Raw genomic sequence first — 23,068 nt, forward strand, 5'->3', positions numbered from 1 at the left:
AAACCATTATGCACTTTAAGCCGCCCTGTTAAGTATTTTTATAAAAATCTATTATTGTGAATAATAATACAAAGCAAACATTACACAGATTTCCACTACAGCAACAACAATACCAACATTCTATTTCAATATATAATCAATATATTACTTATATGCGTATTCTGAACACTAGTATATTGGAAAATCCATCCATCCATCCATCCATCAATCTTCTAATCTTTTATTCTGGTCTCAGTGCCGGGTGCTAAACTATTTCCTGACACATTTAAAGGTGACTGTGAGTGACGGCTGTTCGGCTCCAGCCGGGCAGCGTAGATGATCAGTCTGCCTGCTCCCTCTCCGTTGTCCGGATCGGTGAGCAGGCAGCCGGGCCCTCGATCCTGCGGGCATTTCAGGGCCGCACTCCCTATGCACCTGCACCCCCTCACATCCCCGCTGCCCCCGCGGGCTCCACCAGAACGTGAACAGCGACCTTGAAGCCACAGCACAGCTCTCAGGATGTGCCACCGTCCCGTATGGTTACATCAGAGGTTTTTTTTGCAGCTTCCGGACAGATCGTTACAGAAACGTCAAGTGTTCAGGCCATAGTGCCGGGGGGGGGTCGCATTCCTGAGTGTGTGACGTGATAAAATCTCAATGGCTATTTGGGTCAATGATTTATAAATACTACTGATAGAAAGTTTCGTCTCGTGTGTCTTCTCTGAGATACAGCAACCCGAAGAATGAGCTCCTAGATACGTGTCATTTAGGCTCCTCATTTTTCCGTCAGCCTGTTTCTGGGGGGGGGGCTTGAAACAGGAATGGAGCGTGTTTGAGGAGTCCCAGCACAAGCCCCCGCCCACCCCACCCCCCACAGGTGCAAACGCTGCCTGTCTCTCCACGAACCCCCACCACTGGAGAATCCCACATCCAATCTGCTCGGGCTCCGTCCTCCTCTGCATCCTGGTGGTTGCTGGGAGATCTGGAGATCTGGGAGTCTTATTGCCCATGTCATTCTAGACGAGGTGGATGGGTCTGGGGGCGGCAGATCCCATACGGGAAGGGACATATCACGTGACCTTGCCATGTCCCAGAACCTCTTGATGGGCCATAATGGAGGGTTCTCGCCCAGACGCCATTTTTCCCTCCTTCTGCTTCTCTGCTCTCCGCAGATGTGGGCTAGACTTCTGGCCCTCTCTGTCTCCCTCCCTCACTCTCCTTTCTCCTCGACCATCCCTCTGCCAGTCAGCGAGGCGGGATGCCAGCCTCTTCCACGGCCTGGGCACACTGCCCTGCCCTTTATGCAAATGCATGCCACCACCCCCAACTCACACGTCCCCTCCCCCAACCAGGGACCACGCTGTCCCCCTGACACACCGCACATATACCCCGTACATACACACACCCTCCATACACATACACCGTACACACACACACTGTACACACACACTCTGTACACACACACACACTCTACACACACACACTGTATACACACACACACTGTACACACACACACACCCTCCATACACATACACCGTACACACACACTCTACACACACACACTGTACACACACACACTCTACACACACACACACTCTACACACACACACACACACACACTGTACACACACACACACACTCTACACACATACACTCTACACACACACTCTGTACACACACACTCTGTACACATACATCTTACACACACACACTCTGTACACATACATCTTACACACACACTGTACACACACACACTGTACACACACACACATACACTCTACACACACACTCTGTACACACACACACTCTGTACACATACATCTTACACACACACACTCTGTACACATACATCTTACACACACACTGTACACACACACACTGTACACACACACACACTGTACACACATACACTCTACACACACACACATTCTGTACACAAACACATGTACACACTCGGTACACACACACATACACACTCTGTACACACACACACACTCTGTACACACACACACACTCTGTACACACAGACATCTACACACTCTGTACACACACACATACACTCTCTGTACTCACACACACGTACACACTCTGTACACACACACATACACACTCTGTACTCACACACACATACACACTCTGTACACACTCTGTACACACACACATACACACTCTGTACTCACACACACGTACACACTCTGTACACACACACATACACACTCTGTACTCACACACACGTACACACTCTGTACACACTCTGTACACACTCTGTACACACTCTGTACTCACACACACATACACACTCTGTACTCACACACACGTACACACTCTGTACACACACACATGTACACTTCCTCTGCCATGTGAAGCAGCCTTCAGACCAAAACTTCACTTTCATGTCTAGTTTTGACTTGCATGAAAAAACCTGACAAACAAGATGACAGCCTCTCTCTCTCCATGTTTTTGTCCCACTCTCCATCTCTTTGTTCTTCTGTCTCTCCCTCTTTTTTACTCTGTTCCTCTCTGACTTTTTTTCTCCCTCTCTTATCCTCTTTTTCTCCCTCTGTCCCCTCTCTCTTTCCTTTTTTCCCCTCTCTGTCTCCCTCTTTTTCTCCCTGTGTACCTCTCTCCCTCTGTCTCTCTTTCTCTCCCTCTGTGCCCCCCTCTCTCTCTACATCATTTTTCTCTCTCTCTTTTTCTCCCTCTCTCCCTTTTTCTTCCTCTTTCTCCCTGTCTCTCCCTCTTTTTCTCCCTCTCTCTCCCTTTTTCTCCCTCTCTCTCCCTTTTTCTCCCTCTCTCTCCCTGTCTCTCCCTTTTTCTCCCTCTCTCTCCCTGTCTCTCCCTCCTTTTCTCCCTCTCTCTCCCATTTTCTCCCTTTCTCCCTGTCTCTCCCTTTTTCTCCCTCTCTCTCCCTGTCTCTCCCTTTTTCTCCCTCTCTCTCCCTGTCTCTCCCTCTTTTTCTCCCTCTCTCTCCCTGTCTCTCCCTCTTTTTCTCCCTGTCTCTCCCTTTTTCTCCCTCTCTCCCGCTTTTTCTCCCTCTCTCTCCCTCTTTTTCTCCCTCTCTCATTTTTCTTCCTCTTTCTCCCTGTCTCTCCCTCTTTTTCTCCCTCTCTCTCCCTTTTTCTCCCTGTCTCTCCTTTTTTCTCCCTCTCTCTCCCCTTTTCTCCCTCTCTCTCCCTTTTTCTCCCTCTTTCTCCATCTCTCCCTCTTTTTCTCCCTCTCTCTCCCTTTTTCTCCCTCTATCTCCCTGTCTCTCCCTATTTTTCTCCCTCTCTCTCCCTTTTTCTCCCTCTCTCTCCCTTTTTCTCCCTCTCTCTCCCTTTTTCTCCCTCTCTCTCCCTGTCTCTCCCTCTCTCTCTCCCTGTCTCTCCCTTTTCTCCCTCTCTCTCCCTGTCTCTCCCTTTTCTCCCTCTCTCTCCCTGTCTCTCCCTCTTTTTCTCCCTCTCTCTCCCTTTTTCTCCCTCTTTCTCCCTGTCTCTCCCTCTTTTTCTCTCTCTCTCTCTCCCTTTTTCTCCCTCTCTCTCCCTTTTTCTCCCTCTCTCCCCCTCTTTTTCTCCCTCTGTTCCCTCTCTCTCGTTCCTTTTTCCCCTCTGTCTCCCTCTTTTTCTCCCTCTGTGTACCTCTCTCCCTCTGTCTCTCTTTCTCTCCCTCTGTGCCCCCCCTCTCTCTTCCTCCTTATCTACCTCTATTTCTCCCTCTTTCTCTACATCTTTTTTTCTCTCTCTCTTTTTCTCCCCCTCTCTCCTTTTTCTCCCTGTCTCTCTCTCTTTTTCTCCCTCTCTCTCCCTTTTTCTCCCTCTCTCTCCCTGTCTCTCCCTCTTTTTCTCCCTCTCTCTCCCTTTTTCTCCCTCTCTCTCCCTGTCTCTCCCTCTCTTTCTCCCTCTCTTTCTCTTGTTCTCTCCCTCTGTCTTCCCTCCCTCCCCTCTTGCTGGACCATTCACAAGCACACACACCAGGCTCTCCCTCAGGGCATGCTAGACACGTGTGTGGCTGCGTGTGCGTGTGCACCTGCCACACGTGTCCCCCCCCCCATGAAGTCCCCTGCTCACATCCTGGGATAGATGAGGCAGACAAACCAAGGTAAGGGGGGCCTTAAATACCCCCCATTTTGGTTTCTCAGTTACTGTGGGGCCACGGGGTTCCACAACGGCAACACCTCACGCTTCGACACCGAGCTCACGGCGTCCGGCATCGCGGTGTCGGCGTATCCGGCCCCCCGTGCCAAACACTGACCATCCGTGAACATCCGGGAATGGGGGGGGACGCTCGACCAGGCGGGCAGGCGGATGGACACGCAAGAAATGGTGTGTGAAAACACACACGGACATGAGCGCAGGGCAGCGCGGAGCCATCTGCACGGCAGCACACACTGGGGCACGCTGCAAAAATCACGGCATGGACACATGCAGGCACATGGACACGTGCACACACACGCACACACACACGCACACACACACGCACACACACACAGATCTCCAGCCAAAATGCTTAATTTCCCAGCCAATTAGAGGAACTGCCAGCATTACTCTGAAACAGCTCACAGGGCAGCGTTGCGGTGTTGCTGCTTTTCCCATCATTTTGGCTGTTGTACTATAGATATATATATATATGCTTTGTTGTTAAAATGTCCTTTTTTCTCACTTTGGTAAAACTTAAACCGTTATTTGCTGGTTTCACTGTGTTTTTCGTATCTATTCCGAGACTTTCCCCTTATGTCTGAGCTCAACCACAACCAAAGGACTTAAAGGGATGTGTCCGGTCGCAGAAAAACAGGCTTTCCCCTGCTCTTTAAGAGAAGGGGAGAGGGAAAGCAGCCAGTGATAGTTTCCCCTCGCCATTGGTGACCGGCAGCCCTGGGGGGGGGGGGGTTTGGGAGGGCCGACGGGCAGGCAGCCAAAGGGTATCCACGACTCCTTTACCCTCACCATGGTCACGTCACGCATGGCTTTGCCCGCGGATGGCCACCACCCACTCTGTCTGGGGCCTCAGGTCACAGACTTACATGACAGGAGTGTGAACACACACATGTGTGCATCTGTACATGTGAGCACGCACAGGGAAGGGAACACAGCCCGACAGACACTGTGTCAAACACGGACTCGGCCAGAGCTGATCTTCTTTGTCTCTCTTTGGCAGCAGGGCCCACAACAGAATGGACACCCAGGCTGGTGCCCCACTGGGACGACTGGAAACACTGGGCTGGGGGGGCACCAGGTGATGAGATGTACTATGTTACCAGTGCTGGGAGGGGACTGGGGCGGGGAGGACCAGGGACAGATGGGGGGGAAACTATCTCTGTAATGAGCACAGTGTATAGAGGTATAGCTGTGCTAACAAAGAGGGGACAGCTGTGCTGATGTTTCCTGGGCTAATGGGGTGAGCTGTGCTGAGGTTGATTGTGCTAATGGAGAAAGCTGTGCTGAGGTTTCCTGTGCTAACGTGGGGATCTGTGCTGAGGTTTACTGTGCTAATGGGGAGAGTTGTGTTCAGATTTCTTGTGCTAATGGAGGGAGCTGTGCTCAGGTTTCCTGTGTTAATGGGGGAAGCTGTGCTCAGGGTTATTGTGCTAATGGGGGAGCTTTGCTGAGAGTTACTGTGCTAATGGGGAGAGCTGTTCTCAAGTTTACTGTACTGACAGGGGAGCTGTGCTGAGATTTACTGTGCTATTGGAGAGAGCTGTGCTGAGGTTTACTGTGCTAATGGGGGGAGCTGTGCTGTGATTTACTGTGCTAATGGGAAGAGCTGTGCTGCGGTTTACTGTGCTAATCTGGACAACTGTGCTGATGTTTACTGTGCTAACGGAGGGAGCTGTGCTGAGGTTTACGGTGCTATCGGGGAGAGCTGTGCTGAGGTTTACTGTGCTAACGGGGGGAACTGTGCTGAGGTTTACTGTTCTAACCTGGACAGCTGTGCTGAGGTTTAACTCTGCTAATGGGGAGAGCTGTGCTCAGGTTTACTCTGTTAATCTGGACAGTTGTGCTCATGTTTAATGTGCTATTAGGGAAAGCTGTGCTGCGGTTTACTGTGCTAATCTGGACAGCTGTGCTGAGGTTTACTTTACTAATGTGGAGAGCTGTGCTGAGATTCACTGTGGTAACAAGGAGAGCCGTGGTGTGATTTACTGTGTTAATGGGGAGAGCTGTGTTGAGGCTTACTCACAGATTACAGGCCTACCATCATGCACGTTTCTTTGTGAAAGACCTCATACCCTCATGACTGCAGTTCCTGGCAAAGGTTTTGCGTTCAAGGCAGAATAAATTGATAATAAGGCTCATCGCTGCTCTTCGCCATTGCAGGTGAACTGGCCTGAGGGGGCTCTGGCATGTCAGACATGACTAATAGATCTCAGAGACTGGCAGCCTCCCAGCATCAGGCCATAGGAGGGTAGACAAACCAGCATGAAGCCTAGAGGAAGAGCCCCTTTTAGCGGCACTTCTATGCTTGGCAGTAAGGCAGAGAATCTCGCAGCCAGGGTGAGAGGTCCACAAAGCCCCCTACTAAGGATGCTGGACCTGTGTCCCCGTGTGTGTGTGTGTCTGTGTGTCTACCTGCCCCCACATACGCAAGCACCAATCACACACCAAAGACCCTATCCTCATCAGGAGCACCTCCACCTTAGAGCAGACTCATTATACCTCCTCCACCTTACAGCTACTCATCATACCTCCTCCACCTAACAGCTACTCATTTCACCTCTCCCCCTTATAGATGGGCTCTTCAGGGAATTCCTCCACCTTAAACTCCCCCTCCATCTTCAGAGCTTTTCATAACAGGCCAAGTGCCCTTAATGGAGCGGCGGTCTGAGAGTGATCCAGCCCAACACGCTACCCTTCAACTACTGCAACAACAGTAACGAAAGCCTGTAATTCCCGGTGCTGTAACAGAGACGCCAGATTCAGATTCGCTGCACGTTCAGTGACTCAACGGCTCATTTCCGAACCTCTGGTGGGTGGACTCCAACATGGCTCCCATGCTTCAGCAGAGGCCGATACTGACCCAAAGTCCACGTCTTGCATTTCATTAGTGGAAACATGGGCCTGCAGAGATGCCAATCAGTGAAAAACAGACCAGGATGCATCAGAAAAGCAGTGGGCTGTCGCATATGTTTTGCTGACTGGGTTTCCCTTGGCACATTCTACCATGTGATGCTTCCCACCCATAGTCGGGAGACACCGAAATAAAGGGTTTTTATTCATCACAAGGAACATGATACTTATAATCTGAGATTCTGACAATGAGCAGGCAAATATTCTGCAGCTGGTTCGGTGCTGACAAATATATCTGTTAAATAAGTTCTGCTCTTGCTTCATCGTCGGCTTAAAAGCTGATGTTGGAAAGAATGCTTTCTCTGCTTTATCGTGATGCTGAATCACGCCCTCTGCCGCCTATGAGAGCACCCCCTACTGGACAGGGGGAGGAACTGTTTGCTTTCGTAAGCGATGAGCGGCTTGCAAAGAGATGTTCAAAGACGCCGCGGTGTTACCGTGACGAGCTGCGGGCGAGCCGGCAGCATTCGCAGGCGCTACGGGAACACTGCGAGCATAGGCCGTCACCGTGTACCCAGGGCAGCTCCTGCTGGGGTGTCTTCCGTGCGAGGAGCGCGCCATGTGTGATCGGGGTCCGTGACTCACACGCACGACGCTGGTCAGATCCCAGCCTGCCTCCGTCTCATAAGAGCAAAGTGCCATGTTTTGAAACAGAAGGAGAGGGAAGCAGTTATTCTGCATACGAAAGGTGTTTTTTTTCCCTGGTGCGTTGGCTGCAGAAACACACACACTTCACTGCTCCCGCTGTGGCCTCTACATGTAAAACGCCTAATGACGGCCGCTAAGACGCTGAATTTCTCCACTTCAGCTAAAAAATAGCAACAAGCAACAAATGTTTATAAGTAGCTTTCCTGAACAAAGATATCAACCCTTTTTAATTGGCCTGTTTTTATTTTACTGCTCCCTCCTTGTATATGTTACTGAATACAGTTTTATTATTGTTATAGGAATGGATTCCAGGCAACGAAAATGCCACAGCGTTCAATCACAGCCAAATGCTCAGAAGGTTTCCCAGGGAGGAGAGAGGGAGCTGTTTCTTTGCGGTGGTAGTTGGGGGGGGGGGGGGGGGGGGTCCTCATGCATGCACATGGAGCGAATTTGCAGCGACGGGGCCTGGCCACTGTTCCCTCACGCCTCCCCAGTGCAGCTTCATACGTGGCTGTCAGCTGCTTCCGTTGATGACGTTTGAGAGTCAGGTATGGCAAAGAAGGGGGGGGGGGGAGATTGTACAACCGGAAGCACCCCCATCTAATCTCATACCCCTGTCTGCTGTGGCCTCCGGCACTCAGAGACGTTGATCCTCACGATGCCGCATTGGTTTGCCTCTTCCCGCCAAAATCCGTTCAAGTCATTTTCACGTTGAAGGTCATGCTGTGGCATGTATCTATACAGACACGTGTTGCTTTACTACTGCAAACGCTACAACAGTGTGTGTACATGGCGATGGATTGGTGCCCTATTCTTGGTTATTTCCTGCCTTGTTGCAGTAACCTCTGGGATAGGTTATGGATGGATGGATGGATGGATGGATGGATGGATGGATGGAGGGACACAAACACTAAACACACACAGTCAAGCACACCAAACTGAGCTCTTCCAGACATTCCAGCACACACACACAGGTTTGTAATTATATCTTTGTGGGGACTCTCCATTCATTTTTAGGGGGAAAACTCCCCACCTATCTCAACATGACAACCTTAACCCCCACCCAGCCCTAACCTTAACCATAAGTAACCAAACAAAATACACTTCTGGCATTCTGGCTTTTCCCTATGAGGACTGGAAAAAATGGTCCACACAAAGTCAAAATTACAGGATTTTATCATGTTGTGGGGACATTTGGTCCCCACAATGTAAGGTATAAATGGACCACACACACACCAACAGAATAACACACAGAATAGCCTCAAGTAAGCAGCTGTGTGACCAGTGGAAATCCAATACGTGAGCTAACAGGACTGTTAACGGCAAACCCTTTCTCACACATCCCCGCAGACACAGCGCCATGCAGGCGCAGTCGCGCAGACGCAGTCGCGCAGACGCAGCCCTGCAGACGTACGCAGGCTGCTTTCCCCGTGTCGCCACACAACCCGGATCGCCTTAATTACATTCAGCCTACCTCAGACCAGCTGTGTTTACACTCAAACACTCGTCTAAAATATCACCTTTCGGAAATTAAGAAAGAGAAACAGAGAAAGGCGGCGAACCTGGACTGATGTTGTATTTCGGTTTAAACACAAAGGAAAGGCGTAAAGCAAAGACCCGGCGGCCCGCAATGGAGAGAGACGGCCCTCCAGCGCGCGCGTTTAACGGCTCCTCCCGCAACATTCCCTCAGTTTTCCTTTATCAGGATCCGCCCTCTTCCCACTAATTCATTGAGAGCCAAAAAAGGAGAGGGAGCACCACAAGAATGCTGAAATCAGCATAATTAGCCCAATGTGCGTTTAACGATACACATTTCTCAGCCTCTGGATCAGCGCCAACGATTCTTCTCAGTCACAGGCCAAGACCGGAGACTTAGAGTCAATAAACATGCACCACCCGCCCCCCACCCCCCGAGAAACTCCACCTCGCACCGACGGCGTCCTCCAGCCCAGCTCCCAGTCTCTCCCCCCACCCTCCTAAGGCCTCCACAAAATCGCAACAAAAAAACACGTATCGCAAAAAAAAAAAAACCCTATAAAGGCTTTAGGGCAACTTGGCAAGGTGGGGGGGGGGGGCTAAGATGGTGGACTGTTTTAATTCAAGGCTTGAGGCTGAAAGGGTCTCAGGGTGAAGAGAGGCAGGGGGGTCGGCGGAGCCTCGCAGCCAGGGAACGATAAGAGCGGTGGACCAGCTTTTGCCACGGTCAGTTATGGTGAAGTGTGCAGAACTTACACACCCACCTTAGACAGGAGGGAACGGTTCTCACAGAGGACCAAATTCACCTCTGAGTGTCACGGTGTCGAACCCGGGTGTCTGTGGCTGGAAGGGACAACGCTAAAGCTGCACAGTGTGCCGGAATAAGTAAAGTCAGTGTAGAGAGAGCGGTGGAGGCTCTCGGCGTCCAGAGTCCAATCAGAAAGTTCTAGAATCAGACTCCACTTAAAGCTCCTAGCCTCTACAAAAGGCAGGCCCTTGTTTGATATACGTTATGGAAAATCGTGGGTGTGTACAGAGCAGATCTGCAGTGTGGCCCGTTCTGCTGTGTGGGTTCTAGGTGCCGGGTGACATCAGGGCATCTGGCCGGAGCAGGCAGTCAAAGGGGAACAAGGCCAAGTGACACGGTGGGCTGTTCTGTGCCCCCCTGCACACCCCCCCCCCCCACCCCCAGACTCCCAGCATACGGCCCAGGCTGTCTAAAAGAAGCAGCAACAGCTAAACAGTAAACGTGCAGTGCGCTGTGCTCTGTACACAGTGGACTCTGTGCACTGCATGCAGTCATCTTTGCTTTGTGTGCTCTGTGGGCAATAGGGTTATGTCTCTGTCTTCTACTGTATACTCAGTGTTGTTTACTCTGTAGTGTGTGTTCTGTGCTGGACTCTGTGTGCTGTGCACTTTGTTTTGTCTGTGCTGTGTACTCTGTGCTAGGCTGTATGCTCTTTACTCTGTGCTGTATGCTTTATGCTGGGCTGCATACTCTACTCTGGGCTGTATGATTTGAATACTCTGTGTGCTGTGCATTATGGGTGATTGCATCACTGTTCTGTGCCATATACTCTGCACTGTGTGGTATACCCTGTGCTGTGCTGATGATCCTATTCCGTGCTCTGTATACTCTGTGCTGTATACTCTGTGCTGTATACTCTGTGCTTTATGTTCTGTGCCGTGTCCTGTATACTCATTCTGTGCTCTGTATACTGTGCTCTACACTCTGTGCTCTATATGCTTTGTGTTGTGCTGTGTACTGAGTACTCCGTGCTTTATGTTCTGTGCCGTGCGTTGTACATTCTGTCCTGTGGGCTGTGTTCTGCACCCTGTATTCTCTGTGCCCTATGCGCTCTGAGGCATTACATCACTGTTCTGTGCTTTGTTGCCGTTCACTGTCAGTGCTGCGCCGTTCAGGCCAGTCACCACGTACAGCTCTCAAACTTTCACAAGAGTCTCAGTTAACACACACACTCTCTCCTTCTCCCCCTGTGGGAGCGCTGGAAGCCCCCCCCCCACCCGATCCACCGCCTGTGTGTGTGTGTGTGTGTGTGTGTGTGTGTGTGTGTGTGTGTGCATGCTCACAGCTGCGGGGCTTCCTCAGGGTTCATGGCGGGTGAAGATATGGTATATTACGCAACAGCGTATAGATTTTTCCACCACTGGCGGAGGGCCAACGTCCTCCTTGGAGGAGCCAGTGCTCCAGAACTTTGTTCCTGGGGGTAACAGCCACATGTCTCTCCCCCCCCCCCCCCCACACACACTGAACGGGGTGACGAGCACTCTGACGTTTCCAAGGTGCAGCTGTTGATACCGGTTTTGCACTCACTGCCTCTGCTTTTCATTTTTCAGCTCTCCCCCTGACCTGAAAGCGGGTCACAGCCATCTTTACCGCTACTCGGCTAACTGTGTGCTTACTTGACTCTTTTCCAAAGCGGGAACCACCGTCCAACCCATTAAACGCCTGAATGTACCCTATAAAGAAACGGCGGTAAGACGGGTGGGGAAAAAGCCCTTCTTACAAAGCTTATCTTTACAGCAGCGCTTAATTACTTTAACCGTTTATGACATCATGTAAGACTTCGCAAGCGGCTCTGGAAAGAAAAGAAAATGCACAGTGATACTTCACGCCTGCGGCCTGTTCTGGGAGCCCGCGTCCTCGGCACATCCATCCCTAGCGGACAGGGAGAGAGTCGGCCTGGAGACGGCAAGGCGGGCCTGGAAAACTCCACCCCCTCCCTGAGGTCTCCGAGGAAACGCGGTTCTTCGCGGAGGTTCGCTAATGTATGTAATTGCTCGTCCAGGTGCGCTGGCATGTGCTAATGCACTGTGCTCTCGCGGTGACGTTTGTGTGTGTGCGTGTCTAAGTCCTGCTGGGGGGGGGGGGTTCTGGGTCCCATCAGGGTTAGGAGTCAGATGGGGGGGCTGGCAGCGCTACAGGCTTCCACTCACCACCATCAGTCCGTGCCCCTCCCCCTCCCAGACGCCCCAGACCCTCACACTTGGGTGTAGTGGTGTTTAATGCACATCACGAGATAGAAGCATGCCTGTGACACACGTGCACTAAGTGCCTGCAGGTGTGCACTGTGCACACATGGTGTGTGTTCTTGGGGGGCTGCTGACCTCAAAGTGATGCTGCTGCACAGACAAAGCTCCATATCGTTCAGATGAAGTAGGAAGAGGCTTTGGTTTGACCTTGTGTAACACTGGCATGTACCACACCACTGTATTAACTGTACAGCACAGTGGACAGGCAGTGAAAATCACAAAATATCCCACTGCAGAACTGCGGTGCAGACCATTGTATCATATACTGTATAATATTATCTCTGTAAAAGTGTCGTATAGACCACTGTATAATACACTGTATAGTATTATTATGATAACTGCTGGACAGACCACTGTATAATATTGCATGCAATGCAGACCACTGTATAATATTACCTCTGTGTGACTGCAACATAAACCACTGTATTATACATACGGCATAATATCTCTGTGGGGCTATAATATAAACCACTGTGAACTGTATACCCAGCGTAGACCATCATACACTGCAGTGTAGACCATCATTAAGGATTTCCCAGAGGACAGGAGAAAACTAGTCATGACACTGTTGATTTCACTTCCATTCTCTCTTAATGGAATTCTCCCTTAAATTTTTTAACTGGTACAGGTTTACTTCTGTTAATTAAAGATATATGCACTGTTTGTGGGCATGTATGAATATACGCAAATTTCATGCTCAACTGCATAGTCTCTGGAGCCACAGTGAACTAAAATTAAAGATGGCAGAACAGTCCCAGCTCAACTACCGGCAGTAAAAGGCAGTTCTTTCTCAGTTCCTTGACTACTGGACCCATGGCATCACATGCCAGGAGAGACGAGGAAGGAGACAATCCCGGGGGAGCAAATGACCCATCACAGCCACACACCGGCCTCTCGACAACCCCAACCGCATCCGGGCCTCCTCTCCTCACCGCCCGCATCCGTGACGGGTCACACAGAGCAGGCAGGGCAGCTCCAAGCCTGCATGGTTAAAAAATAAAAATAACATACCACATCTGTGGTCCGCTCGGCCTTTCAGGGACCGGGTCAAAGGAACCAGCAATGGCCGTCTCACGAAGATGGTCTGCTGTTCATGAAGACCGACCGGCGAAAGCATATTTCAATAATATCACATAAAATATAGCAGTCACAGCACAGCATTCCCAGCCTTTTAGGAGTTGCTAATCTATTCCACTTCTATCTCTATATCCACCCATTCATGGACCCAATCCCCCCTCCAGAAAAGATACACTGTGACTAGCTTTACAGCAGCGACACTGCAAACATAAAAAGCATATTCCAGCACAGCTTGTGCGCCGTGAGAAGAGCTTTTACTGCTTGTACTTGGACTGAATCAGCAATAGAAGCGAAATGCTCCCCGGCCGGACAGACACGTGGATGCAGGATATCTCCGCGAGAGGCGGGTGGCTGCCGCAGCCTCCTGCCCGGCTGCACCACCTGCACTGGCACTCACCGGCTCGTGACGAGCACACCTACGACCGCACCGGCCAGGTGCACCTGGCACGTCTCTACAGCAGCACCGGCCCCCGTCCGGGTGGAGATCCGGATAATCGGATGGAGGACGGGCCGCCCCTCCCTCGCGACAAACCGCATCACAACGGAGCCACATTTCCAGGTGGGACACAGTAGTCATTCAGGCCTGGGTCCCAATTAATCCCCCAAACTGGAATAAATATGCAACACATTTTTCTTTCTTTCTTTTCTCCTTCCTTCCTTCCCTCCATCCTTCCTTCTTTCCTTCCATTCTTCCTTCTGCTCTTCCCTCCATCCATCTTTCCTTCCTTCCTTCCCTCCCTCCACCCATCCTTCCTTCCCTCTATCCATCCTTCCTTGCTTCCTCCTTTCCTTCCATCCTTCCTTCCCTCCATTCATCCTTCCTTCCATCCTTCATTACTTTCTTCCTCTCCACCCATTACAGTGTTAGGATCACGCCTCCTCCAAAACTACTTTCTCAAGGTTTGGACTCTGCCACATTGAATCGATTAGTCTACCCTCCGTTCCCTCTCTCTCTCTCTTTCCCTTTCTCCCCCACTATGTGTCCGTGTGTTTTTTGTTAATGTGCGTGTGTTTGCCTGTGCGCGCATGTGTGTGTGTGTGTTCCGTAGCCACAGCAACAGCATAACACACGAGCCACCGTAAGACCGCAATGGGGCCATTGCTGCTGGCCGGGACCCCGCCAAAACATAATCCATGCTGGGGGAGGCTGGGGGGGCATTGTGGGAGATTGGGGGGGGGGGGGGGACCACGACTAGGGAGAAATGCAAACAGACGGGGGAAAATAGAAACCTCCGATTCCCCCTTGGTTGGGGACAGCCATCGCAAAGCAGGATGAATCCATTCTCCATGGCCAGCAGGATGGTTGTACATCTACTGAAACAAAAGCAGATGCTCGTGCATTTTTGTAATGTGCAAATAAATCGCAGCCCTCGTGGTTCCCAGCACTCATCTCCTCTCCTACGGCAAACCCCATCATCTTCATTCACACCACCAGCAATGTGGTTCAGTTCGAGGTTCAGCCACCGGGTGGTGTTCCTCACCCCGGCCGGGTACGGGTAACGAGACACAGCGCCCGGGAGGGGGGGGGGGGGGGGGGGGGGGGGGGATGGGGGGGGCTCAGACTGAACAAACACTTGCCATCGTGCGTTACGAAGAGACACCCCAGAGTGAATCGGGGAAAACAGCTGACGGGTTGCTTCAGAAAAGTCCAGCACACAGGGGCGATCCCACGATTCGGCCAGTAAGGGTTTCAGCCCGAGTAGAAAGGCCGCGAATTCCTAAATGGGTTTAAGAAAATAAGTTTTCAGTGGGGTTGAGACAAAAAATCAGGTGCCCCTCCCTAAATAAGGTGTGGAATCGCCTATGGCATCGTGAATAAGTAATGGCACCGAGGTCTACCCCCCATCCGGCCTTGCGGTACCTGTCTAACCCCATCTCTGTCAACTCCCAAGGCTTGCTGACGGTCTCAACGCCTCATGCACGGAAACACGGACACCGCTACACTGCAAGCCTGTCCCCTGTCCCCCCCCAGCATCATGGCAGAGAGGGAAAATAGGCAGCGGATTTACATTTATTGAGAAGCCCAGCACAATCATCCTCGGGGAAAATGGGCCGTCTGCTTTTTTTGTCTTATATCCGATATATCACACAGAAGACAGTCTTAGAGCACGAATGGCTGCGATTTGAATCTCAGGACTCTGGCAGACTCGCACGGCTCAAAGTCATTCTTGCATTGAAAAAAGGGTGTGTTTAGCCAATGGGTAAGTGTGTTCAGGGAGCTGGTACTGTAATCAACAGGCCTCTGTTCTGAAGGCTGAGAACAACATCTTTCACCTTAATTACCACACAAAAATATGCAATAACTCAACAACAATAATAACAAAAAATACGCATTTTCAAATGAATGTCATGCATCTATTTGCAGCAGTCAGTCATTTAGGACCACTGCTAAGAATAATAATTATGATCATAACAATTATTATTATTATTATTAGAAAACAACAACAACAATAATAATAATTATTATTATTATAAAAGCATACACTTCATTATTACTATCAGTCAGTTTTACTTGTCTCTCTGACACAGATCATGAAAATGGTTCTCCAGCTACAGCGCTAAGATCATGTAGTTAACTCTGCATGTTGATCTTACTACAACAAAGACTACAAGGGTGAGAGTTGAGGCGTGGAACCATTGTTCTTTTGCTTCTCTTTCATTAAATGAAGAAAAAAAAAGTCCCAACAAAGCGCGTCTGTTTATTCGGGACGCGATTATAACATATTTTAATCTCATGCGCAGCTGTTACGGCGTTTCCTGGGTCTGACCAGGAGCCGCGGCGCGCACAAAGCGTCTCAGGTTGCTCTCCTTGGCGTGCGCGCAAGTAGGTGGTGACACGCCGTCAATAACGGGGTCTTTGTCGCCACAGCCTAAAATTATTAAAGCGATAAAAAGCAGTAAAAAAAAAAAACCACAAGAACCGCCACTATGCGCTTTGCCTCAGTAAATTGCATGGATTAACCCGTTTGCACCTGTTTCGTGCTTCAGAAGCGTCGTCGGTAAAGTAATGTCGCGCTGTCATAATACGGATGCAATAGAACAGGACAAACGATCGTTAGTGAATATCGAGCAATACTGCAAAACGTTGTGTCGATAAACATAACGCGTTGCTTTCATATGACCGGTTAGTATGTTGGTTCTGCTGCGCTGCGGTGAATAATGGGGTTAACCGCGCCCGTTAAACTCGCAGCGTCCGCAGTGCGATCTGGTGACTTAGGATCTACAGGTACGCCAGGAAGCCACAAATGTGAATAGTTTCACCCAGGCTTACTTCAGGGAAGTAACAATGTGTCGTTGCATTTTTAATGTTCCAGACTTTGCGCAGGCAAAGGAGATGGTTACAATACAAGCAGTGAAATCCCCAAAACACCATTTTGTACTTTCTCTATGGTGGAATCGCGGTTCTCCAAAAGTGCGTGTCCGTACATGACACGCTTCATTCCGGGGCTGCCCAATAACTTATAACCCACACACTTCTAGCTTTTAATCGGCAATTTAAAAGAAACTTATCCTTGAAAGTTTATCGTAAGAAGCGCTCAAGAAAGTCGACGCCAATACTCGCATATTCCCGGCTGTGGGTCACGCAGCTGCGGTTAGAATGGGAATATCAGAGCGCTGCATGTATTTTGCGACTGAAATCCAGGCTGCATATCGCCGAGTTTGGTTTACTGTGCGTCCCCTCACAATAACTATTCAATTAGTGACCATTCGCTGAAATACTGGAAAGTATATTTTTTAATTATTTGAACAAACAATCGGATGACTTTAAGGGCGTACACTTGTTCATTTAAATTGAAGCTTAACTTTATTAATAGTGGTCATAATTCCGAACATAACAACTACCAACTACCTTAACATCGGCAGAGTTTTTAACGTAACTTAAAAGTTAAACAGTCTTGTTTCCAGCGGGAAAATTTGTTTTGAAACGAGACGTAGAGCTTCCTAAAGTCTTTACCTTAGTGGATAATAATTAAGGACAGAGGCTTGCCCTATAGTAACATATGCAAACCGTTCAACAATGCCTCTTCTGAGACAAACCATTTACTTTCATTTAAGGATCAACCTTAATTAAGAAAGCATGTAAATTATTTCCGAAAGACGACCTACCCCAGCTCAAACGCATTTAGAAATTTTACAAATTTGAATTTTCACACTTAATCTCCATTACTCATCCTAGCAATAAGCTCTCATCTCCATTGTTCATTCCAGCAAAGCTTTTACCGTTATTAATAATTCATAATTGCGGATTGTTTATATTATTTTTATATAAAACCATCTCACATCTCATATTGCTGATTTAATTATTGACAATTAAATGCATTACAGTATTAACTCATTTGAAAATGCACGATTACAGACGAATACTTGAACTTCACCTAACATGATTCCCGCGATTTCAGTCCAAGTGCAGTTCGCTACATGAGTTACGCTTCGGCCAAAGTCATACTGGATTAGGCTAAGGAAACATTTTATATGGGCCTACTTCCGACCTAAAATTACACATATTCATTTACTTTATGATGCAAAATACTTAACAGTAGGTCGGAAATCATTTGAATGAAGGGCCAGGTGTAAAATTTACTTTAATCACAGTGACGCACACTTCAGAAATCAAATTAGGAAGATGGACGTGCCCACAATAATCTAGGCAAAATTAAGCAGGCTATATATAACTGCCCCATATATGCGGAGGATATACATTTCTGCATATGTGCAGCACATATGCGCGCCTTGAACGCTGGACGTCTTGTTAGCGATTAATTTTAATTAATGGAAAGATTCGCGGCCTAACATCATCCTCAGTGCGCACCGCTCTAAGACTACCACGAGGCCGTTTTGAAAACACTTATTAATTCCAGAAATCCCCATAACTCTCCTCCATTATACTGCACACAGAAAAAGAAAAAAAAATCTCAGCTCAATAAATTTCTACAGACTGAAAAAAAGTCAAAAATGCCTACCTCGCACCTTTTTTCCAGGTCCGTAATAAAACTCTGGCCGAAGCCTGCGCAGTAAAGTTGCGAGGCTGCTCTGTAATGCGATTTATTTTTTATCATTTTAAAGTTCCATCTCATCATCTTTCTTATCTACATGTGTTCTCTTTTGCACTTCGGTGTGAAAGTCAAGTTATAACACGCCACATGTGTCACTTGCGGAAATGACCAGAGTGTGTAAAGTCGTCGGGCTTGTATCTCCAGACACGCTTGCGGTGCCTTTGAATTATTTGCTATCAAACTGTTCATCAAACTGTGCTATCAAACATGACTCCGAATGCAAAGTACTGACATGTACTATTTGATAAAGATCAACAGAAATTTCGAGCGTTCTTTTGGTGTTTAACTTGGGAAAGCTGAGAAATAATTTGATTACTTTGAAACGGATACTTGCATTTAATGAAGTGCATAGAATAAAGTTAAAACAAAGTCACGCAGACAAGAAAAAAAATTCAAAGTTGACAAACTGCAATAGAAACCTTTGGCATACTTATTTTTTTATCATAAATATATAACCACGTAGTCACCAGTTTCCGGAAAAATTCTCAGGAAACGCAGTTCATTAGTTCAGTAATAAGCAGAAACACATACAAGGACAAGGCATGTTTTTAGAATTTTTCAAAACCAGCATTTTAACATATGATCTTATAAGCTTCACCTCTGATTTGAATTATATGAAGAGGAACATAACTTCGTAAAAGACGGAAAGTCTTTATGTGCACTGAAATTGCTAGATTTTAACCCAGTAACGTAATCTGTCTTTAAAGAACACGTGCATATACTATTTAAAAGACAGGATGTTTAAAAAATAATTTTAGGTGTATAAATCAAAATAAACCATAGTATGATGAATAAAAAGACATAATCTCGCAAATACATAAAATAAAGAGGGAAGCAAAGCAGAGCATGATTTCATGTAAATGCAGGCCAAGCCATAATATGATCGAAATAAAGTAAAAAAAAAAAAAGAAAGAAAGAAAGAAAGAAAAAGAGAAAAAACCGTCACGAGGCGTTAGTAAAAATCATTTTTTCCATTATAATATGTAACATTTTACCGGACTTCCAAACTATTCTGTTCTTGCTAACTGTGCTGCTTGGTGAGGCAAAATAAATAAATAAATAAAAATCAGACGAACAAGTTCAATACGGCAAAGGAGAAATAAACAACATTTGAACGTTATGAACGTAAGAAGTGTGCTACAGTTGAAATTATTATCGGAGATTAAGTCATACATCAAAGCGGATCACGGCCTTTGACATGAACTTGCATAAAAAATGAACTGGTCCACCCAGTACTGCAAATTATATGGAGAACATTCTCGCACCGCAGCTGTTTGCTAACATAAAGTGTAAACAGTACCGTGCTACAAATACAATGCTAGTCATTGTTTAATGCTGTCGGGACGGACCGGTAACAGTCTTTCTATTGAAGTTGCTCGATTATGCTGCGCGATTTAGTATCTCCGATGAGCCCGTGTCATCCCTCTCATCCCGGTTCGCTCCACACAAGGTGCCCGATCATTTCTCAAAAAATATGTCAGCGGTAATATGTAGGTCGCTCCGATAACAAAAAAAGGTGATTTTTCCTCCGAAAATGAACGCGGGTAAATAGTGACATATAAATCCCACGCCCAAAAGCAACGAGTTCAATAATGAACACACTGACATTTTGGGCATATCAATAACACATATAGCCCAGTAAAACAGATGTTACCACGCGAATTAACATATAATAATATTACAACAATAAATTGTAATGTTGCATGGGTTGTAGAGCGACTTCCACGGTGGTCTTTAAATGTAATTTGCCACCGCTTCGTGGATTTCAAAGTCATATATTTATCCTAATATTGCCTAGTAAAAGTTGATTGCGAAATCTAAGTGCGACCTGTAGTCAGAAATAATTTGTCCGGCACTCCATTTCAAGAAGTTTTAATACTGTAATTTCTGCACCGGAATGCCTTATTTTCTTTGTCGTAGATGTGTAGATTATTATGTCCACAATTACTACCAGCAGATCAATTAACAAGAGACATCAGTGCAGACTTTAAAATGTAACAGAATTGACTTTTGTTTTTCTTTCGAAACACCAATCATATAGCATTCATGTTTCAAAAAACAATTTCTAGTTAAACTAATTATAATGCTAATAAATAGATGCTTATTTTGACACCATGTGCGTATTTAAACGTCCCGACAATAATTCGCCTCCCTGTATCTGACTTTTAATAAAGTATAAGCACTCGGTTTTTAAAACAGCCCCCTTTTTTGGAGCGGTTCAGTATGACCCGCTTTTCTTCTCGGACGGTTTAAATGTGACCGACCGGTAGCGATCAGCCGCAGGGCGGCCGCAGCTCATGGTGACTGACGGCGACAAGGACTGACAAGTCGCCCACCTCTAACTCGGGAAACTGCACACTTGCGCATATCCAGATTTATACGTACAGAACTTTTTTCCTTTTTTTAAGAAAAAAGTTAAACACCCTCGGCCATCATTATCAATTATTTCAAAAACCAATATAAACACTATCGGGAAAAAATGAGACAATGACACGCCACTGCAGGAATTGCCCACTGTTTACCGCTCTCGCATATTCTCCCCCTCCGTTTTTATATAAAATAGATTCGGGAGAAGCGCCATTTTCTCTTCAAACCATGTGCAATGAGACGCACAAGAAAGCTTATTGGAAAGATGCCATCAAAGAAAGGGGAGCGGGAAAAGCCTGTGGGAAAAGCACTATCAGAAAAAACGGACAGTAAGAAAGGAGTTTAAAAGCAATTATTGAACAGCAGCACGGGACGAATAGATAAACAAGAAAAGCACACAACGTCCGACAGGCAAGACATGGCATAACAATAATCAATCACAATATTTTACCTGTGTCAAGCAGTACGGGGAGTACATGTTATTTTTAGATTTTAAAATTGGAGAGCTTATTTAACTTGGATGGAAGTTCGCCGTAGTGCTGCATTGCAATCGCTCGCGGTCCCTCTCCCTCACTCCATGCTGCACTGGCAACCCCGCCTCGGAGGCTGAAAGTGAAAGCTTACACAAACTTAGGAAAAAAAGTTTTTCTCTCGCCCTCGTTCTCTCTCACTCACTCTCTCTCTCCCTCCCTCTCTCTCGCTCTCGCTCTTTGAGACCCGTCATATATAGCGGTCAACTTTCTTACAAGTACAGTAGCTAGCAAAACAAGAGGAGTAACCATCTCGAAGCATCATTAAACTGCCCAACTTTTTCCAAATCCTGTCATGCACGCTTCATTTCTTAAGCCAAATGTTTCACGGGAGACTCTCGTTTTTTTTCCCCCCTACGCTTTAATACATTAATTAATAGAGCACATTATTGTACATTAACTTATTGTGTTTCTTTCTGCCTGTATGTGCCTCGGGACCCGTAGAATTATATTAGCATCTTAATTGCTAAGTTTTAAATTAAGTTATTTTCCGCACATATACCATGTCCATTGTTTTAACTTGGTGACGTGATTATTCCTGTTATTTCATAAATATTCCACGTAACATTGCTTCCTCTGTAAATAAATACCCATTATACAATGTGTGTTGGGCGCCTTTTATCAGGAGGTGTTAAGGGTTCCACAGTATTAAAGTCCTTAAAACCTCGGTGTCCTTTAACTCCATCATCTGTGCTCTGTGGAGAACGGCTCGACTAACAGTGCAAGATGGCCCAGCAACTGCTCCTAAATCACGCAGGGCACGTCTGTTTAATGAACCTTCTTCTGGAGCTCTGGCTTCACCACGCTCAGGGGATATAGTCCAACTTCCTTCCCCTCGTGCCTCTCCATGGAGCGCTACAGCGGGCGGCTGGAGCCGCTCATGAGCTCTCCCTGTCGTCACAACCCCGATTCTGTGGATCCCAACTTATTTAATTACAGTTTGGAGCCAGCTGGACGACACTGGTGCTCAGATGAGGGATGGGGGCCCGTCTATGGGGCCCCACGCTCCGAAACGCCAGGGGGGAGGGGGGAGTCTCCTGCAAGGTGTTCCCGCCGCGTTCGGTAAGCAGGAGGGAGGAACCGGAGCCAGTGGAGCGATAGAGAGCTACGGAGTCGTGAGGTAAACCTGGCGGACGGATGAGGTTCGAGGAAGGTGCTTGCGATTACGCGCCCGCTTAGCCTCGCTCCTGTATGGCCCAGGAAAGCACAAGTCCGTGGGGGGAGGGGCAGTGGCGTGTGCCGTGCTTAGGGTCCTTGGGGCATTTTGCTCAGAAATGGGGATGGGGGGAGGTTAGGGGTGGGAGCGGGTCTCAAAGCATGCTTGGGGCAGGGAGGGGGGCTGAAGTCATCGTGGTGCTGCGGAGCCAAGTTTTTTGGATCTGGCGCTGGAGTCCTGCGGATTTATGAGGCCTGAGCCCCTGCTTGTGTGTTTGCAACCCAAGACGCTGCAGGAGAAACATGCAGCTCTCGAAACAGTGTGGCCAATTACTGAGCCTACCCGGGGGACCTGTGCGTGCGTGTGTGTGTGTGCGTGTGTGTGTGCGCGTGCATCAGCAAGTAGGTGCGTGCTTTATGGTGTGCGTGCAAGTGTGTTTCGGTGCATGTCTGTGTACATGTGAGAATCTGCTGTACGTCTCTCTGCGTGTGCAAGAAGTTCTGTGTTGGGGGAGGGAAACTGTCATAGCATAACAGCAGTCTGGTCACCACACCTTACAACGTGGCTCCAGTCTGAAAATGGTCAAGGACAAAAACTGGTCCAACAACACATGCGTCCATTTCCTCCAGCAAAAGTCACACATCTCTAAATGTTGGTTACTGAGTGGTCTCTCTGAATTCTGCA

General features: G+C 47.9%; 1 protein-coding gene across 1 annotated transcript in view; it reads right to left on the reverse strand.

Moving 5' to 3' along the window:
- LOC125742104 (nuclear factor 1 X-type-like) overlaps positions 1–21,481 on the reverse strand; it is a 61,426-nt gene extending 39,945 nt beyond the window's left edge. The window contains 1 exon segment of the mRNA XM_049013774.1: positions 21,150–21,481. Coding sequence (XP_048869731.1) covers positions 21,150–21,176 — 27 coding nt within the window. The 5' untranslated portion in view covers positions 21,177–21,481.
- Between the last annotated feature and the right edge of the window lie 1,587 nt (positions 21,482–23,068).

The sequence above is a fragment of the Brienomyrus brachyistius genome, chromosome 5, assembly GCF_023856365.1.
Source record: "Brienomyrus brachyistius isolate T26 chromosome 5, BBRACH_0.4, whole genome shotgun sequence".
Taxonomy (NCBI): domain Eukaryota; kingdom Metazoa; phylum Chordata; class Actinopteri; order Osteoglossiformes; family Mormyridae; genus Brienomyrus; species Brienomyrus brachyistius.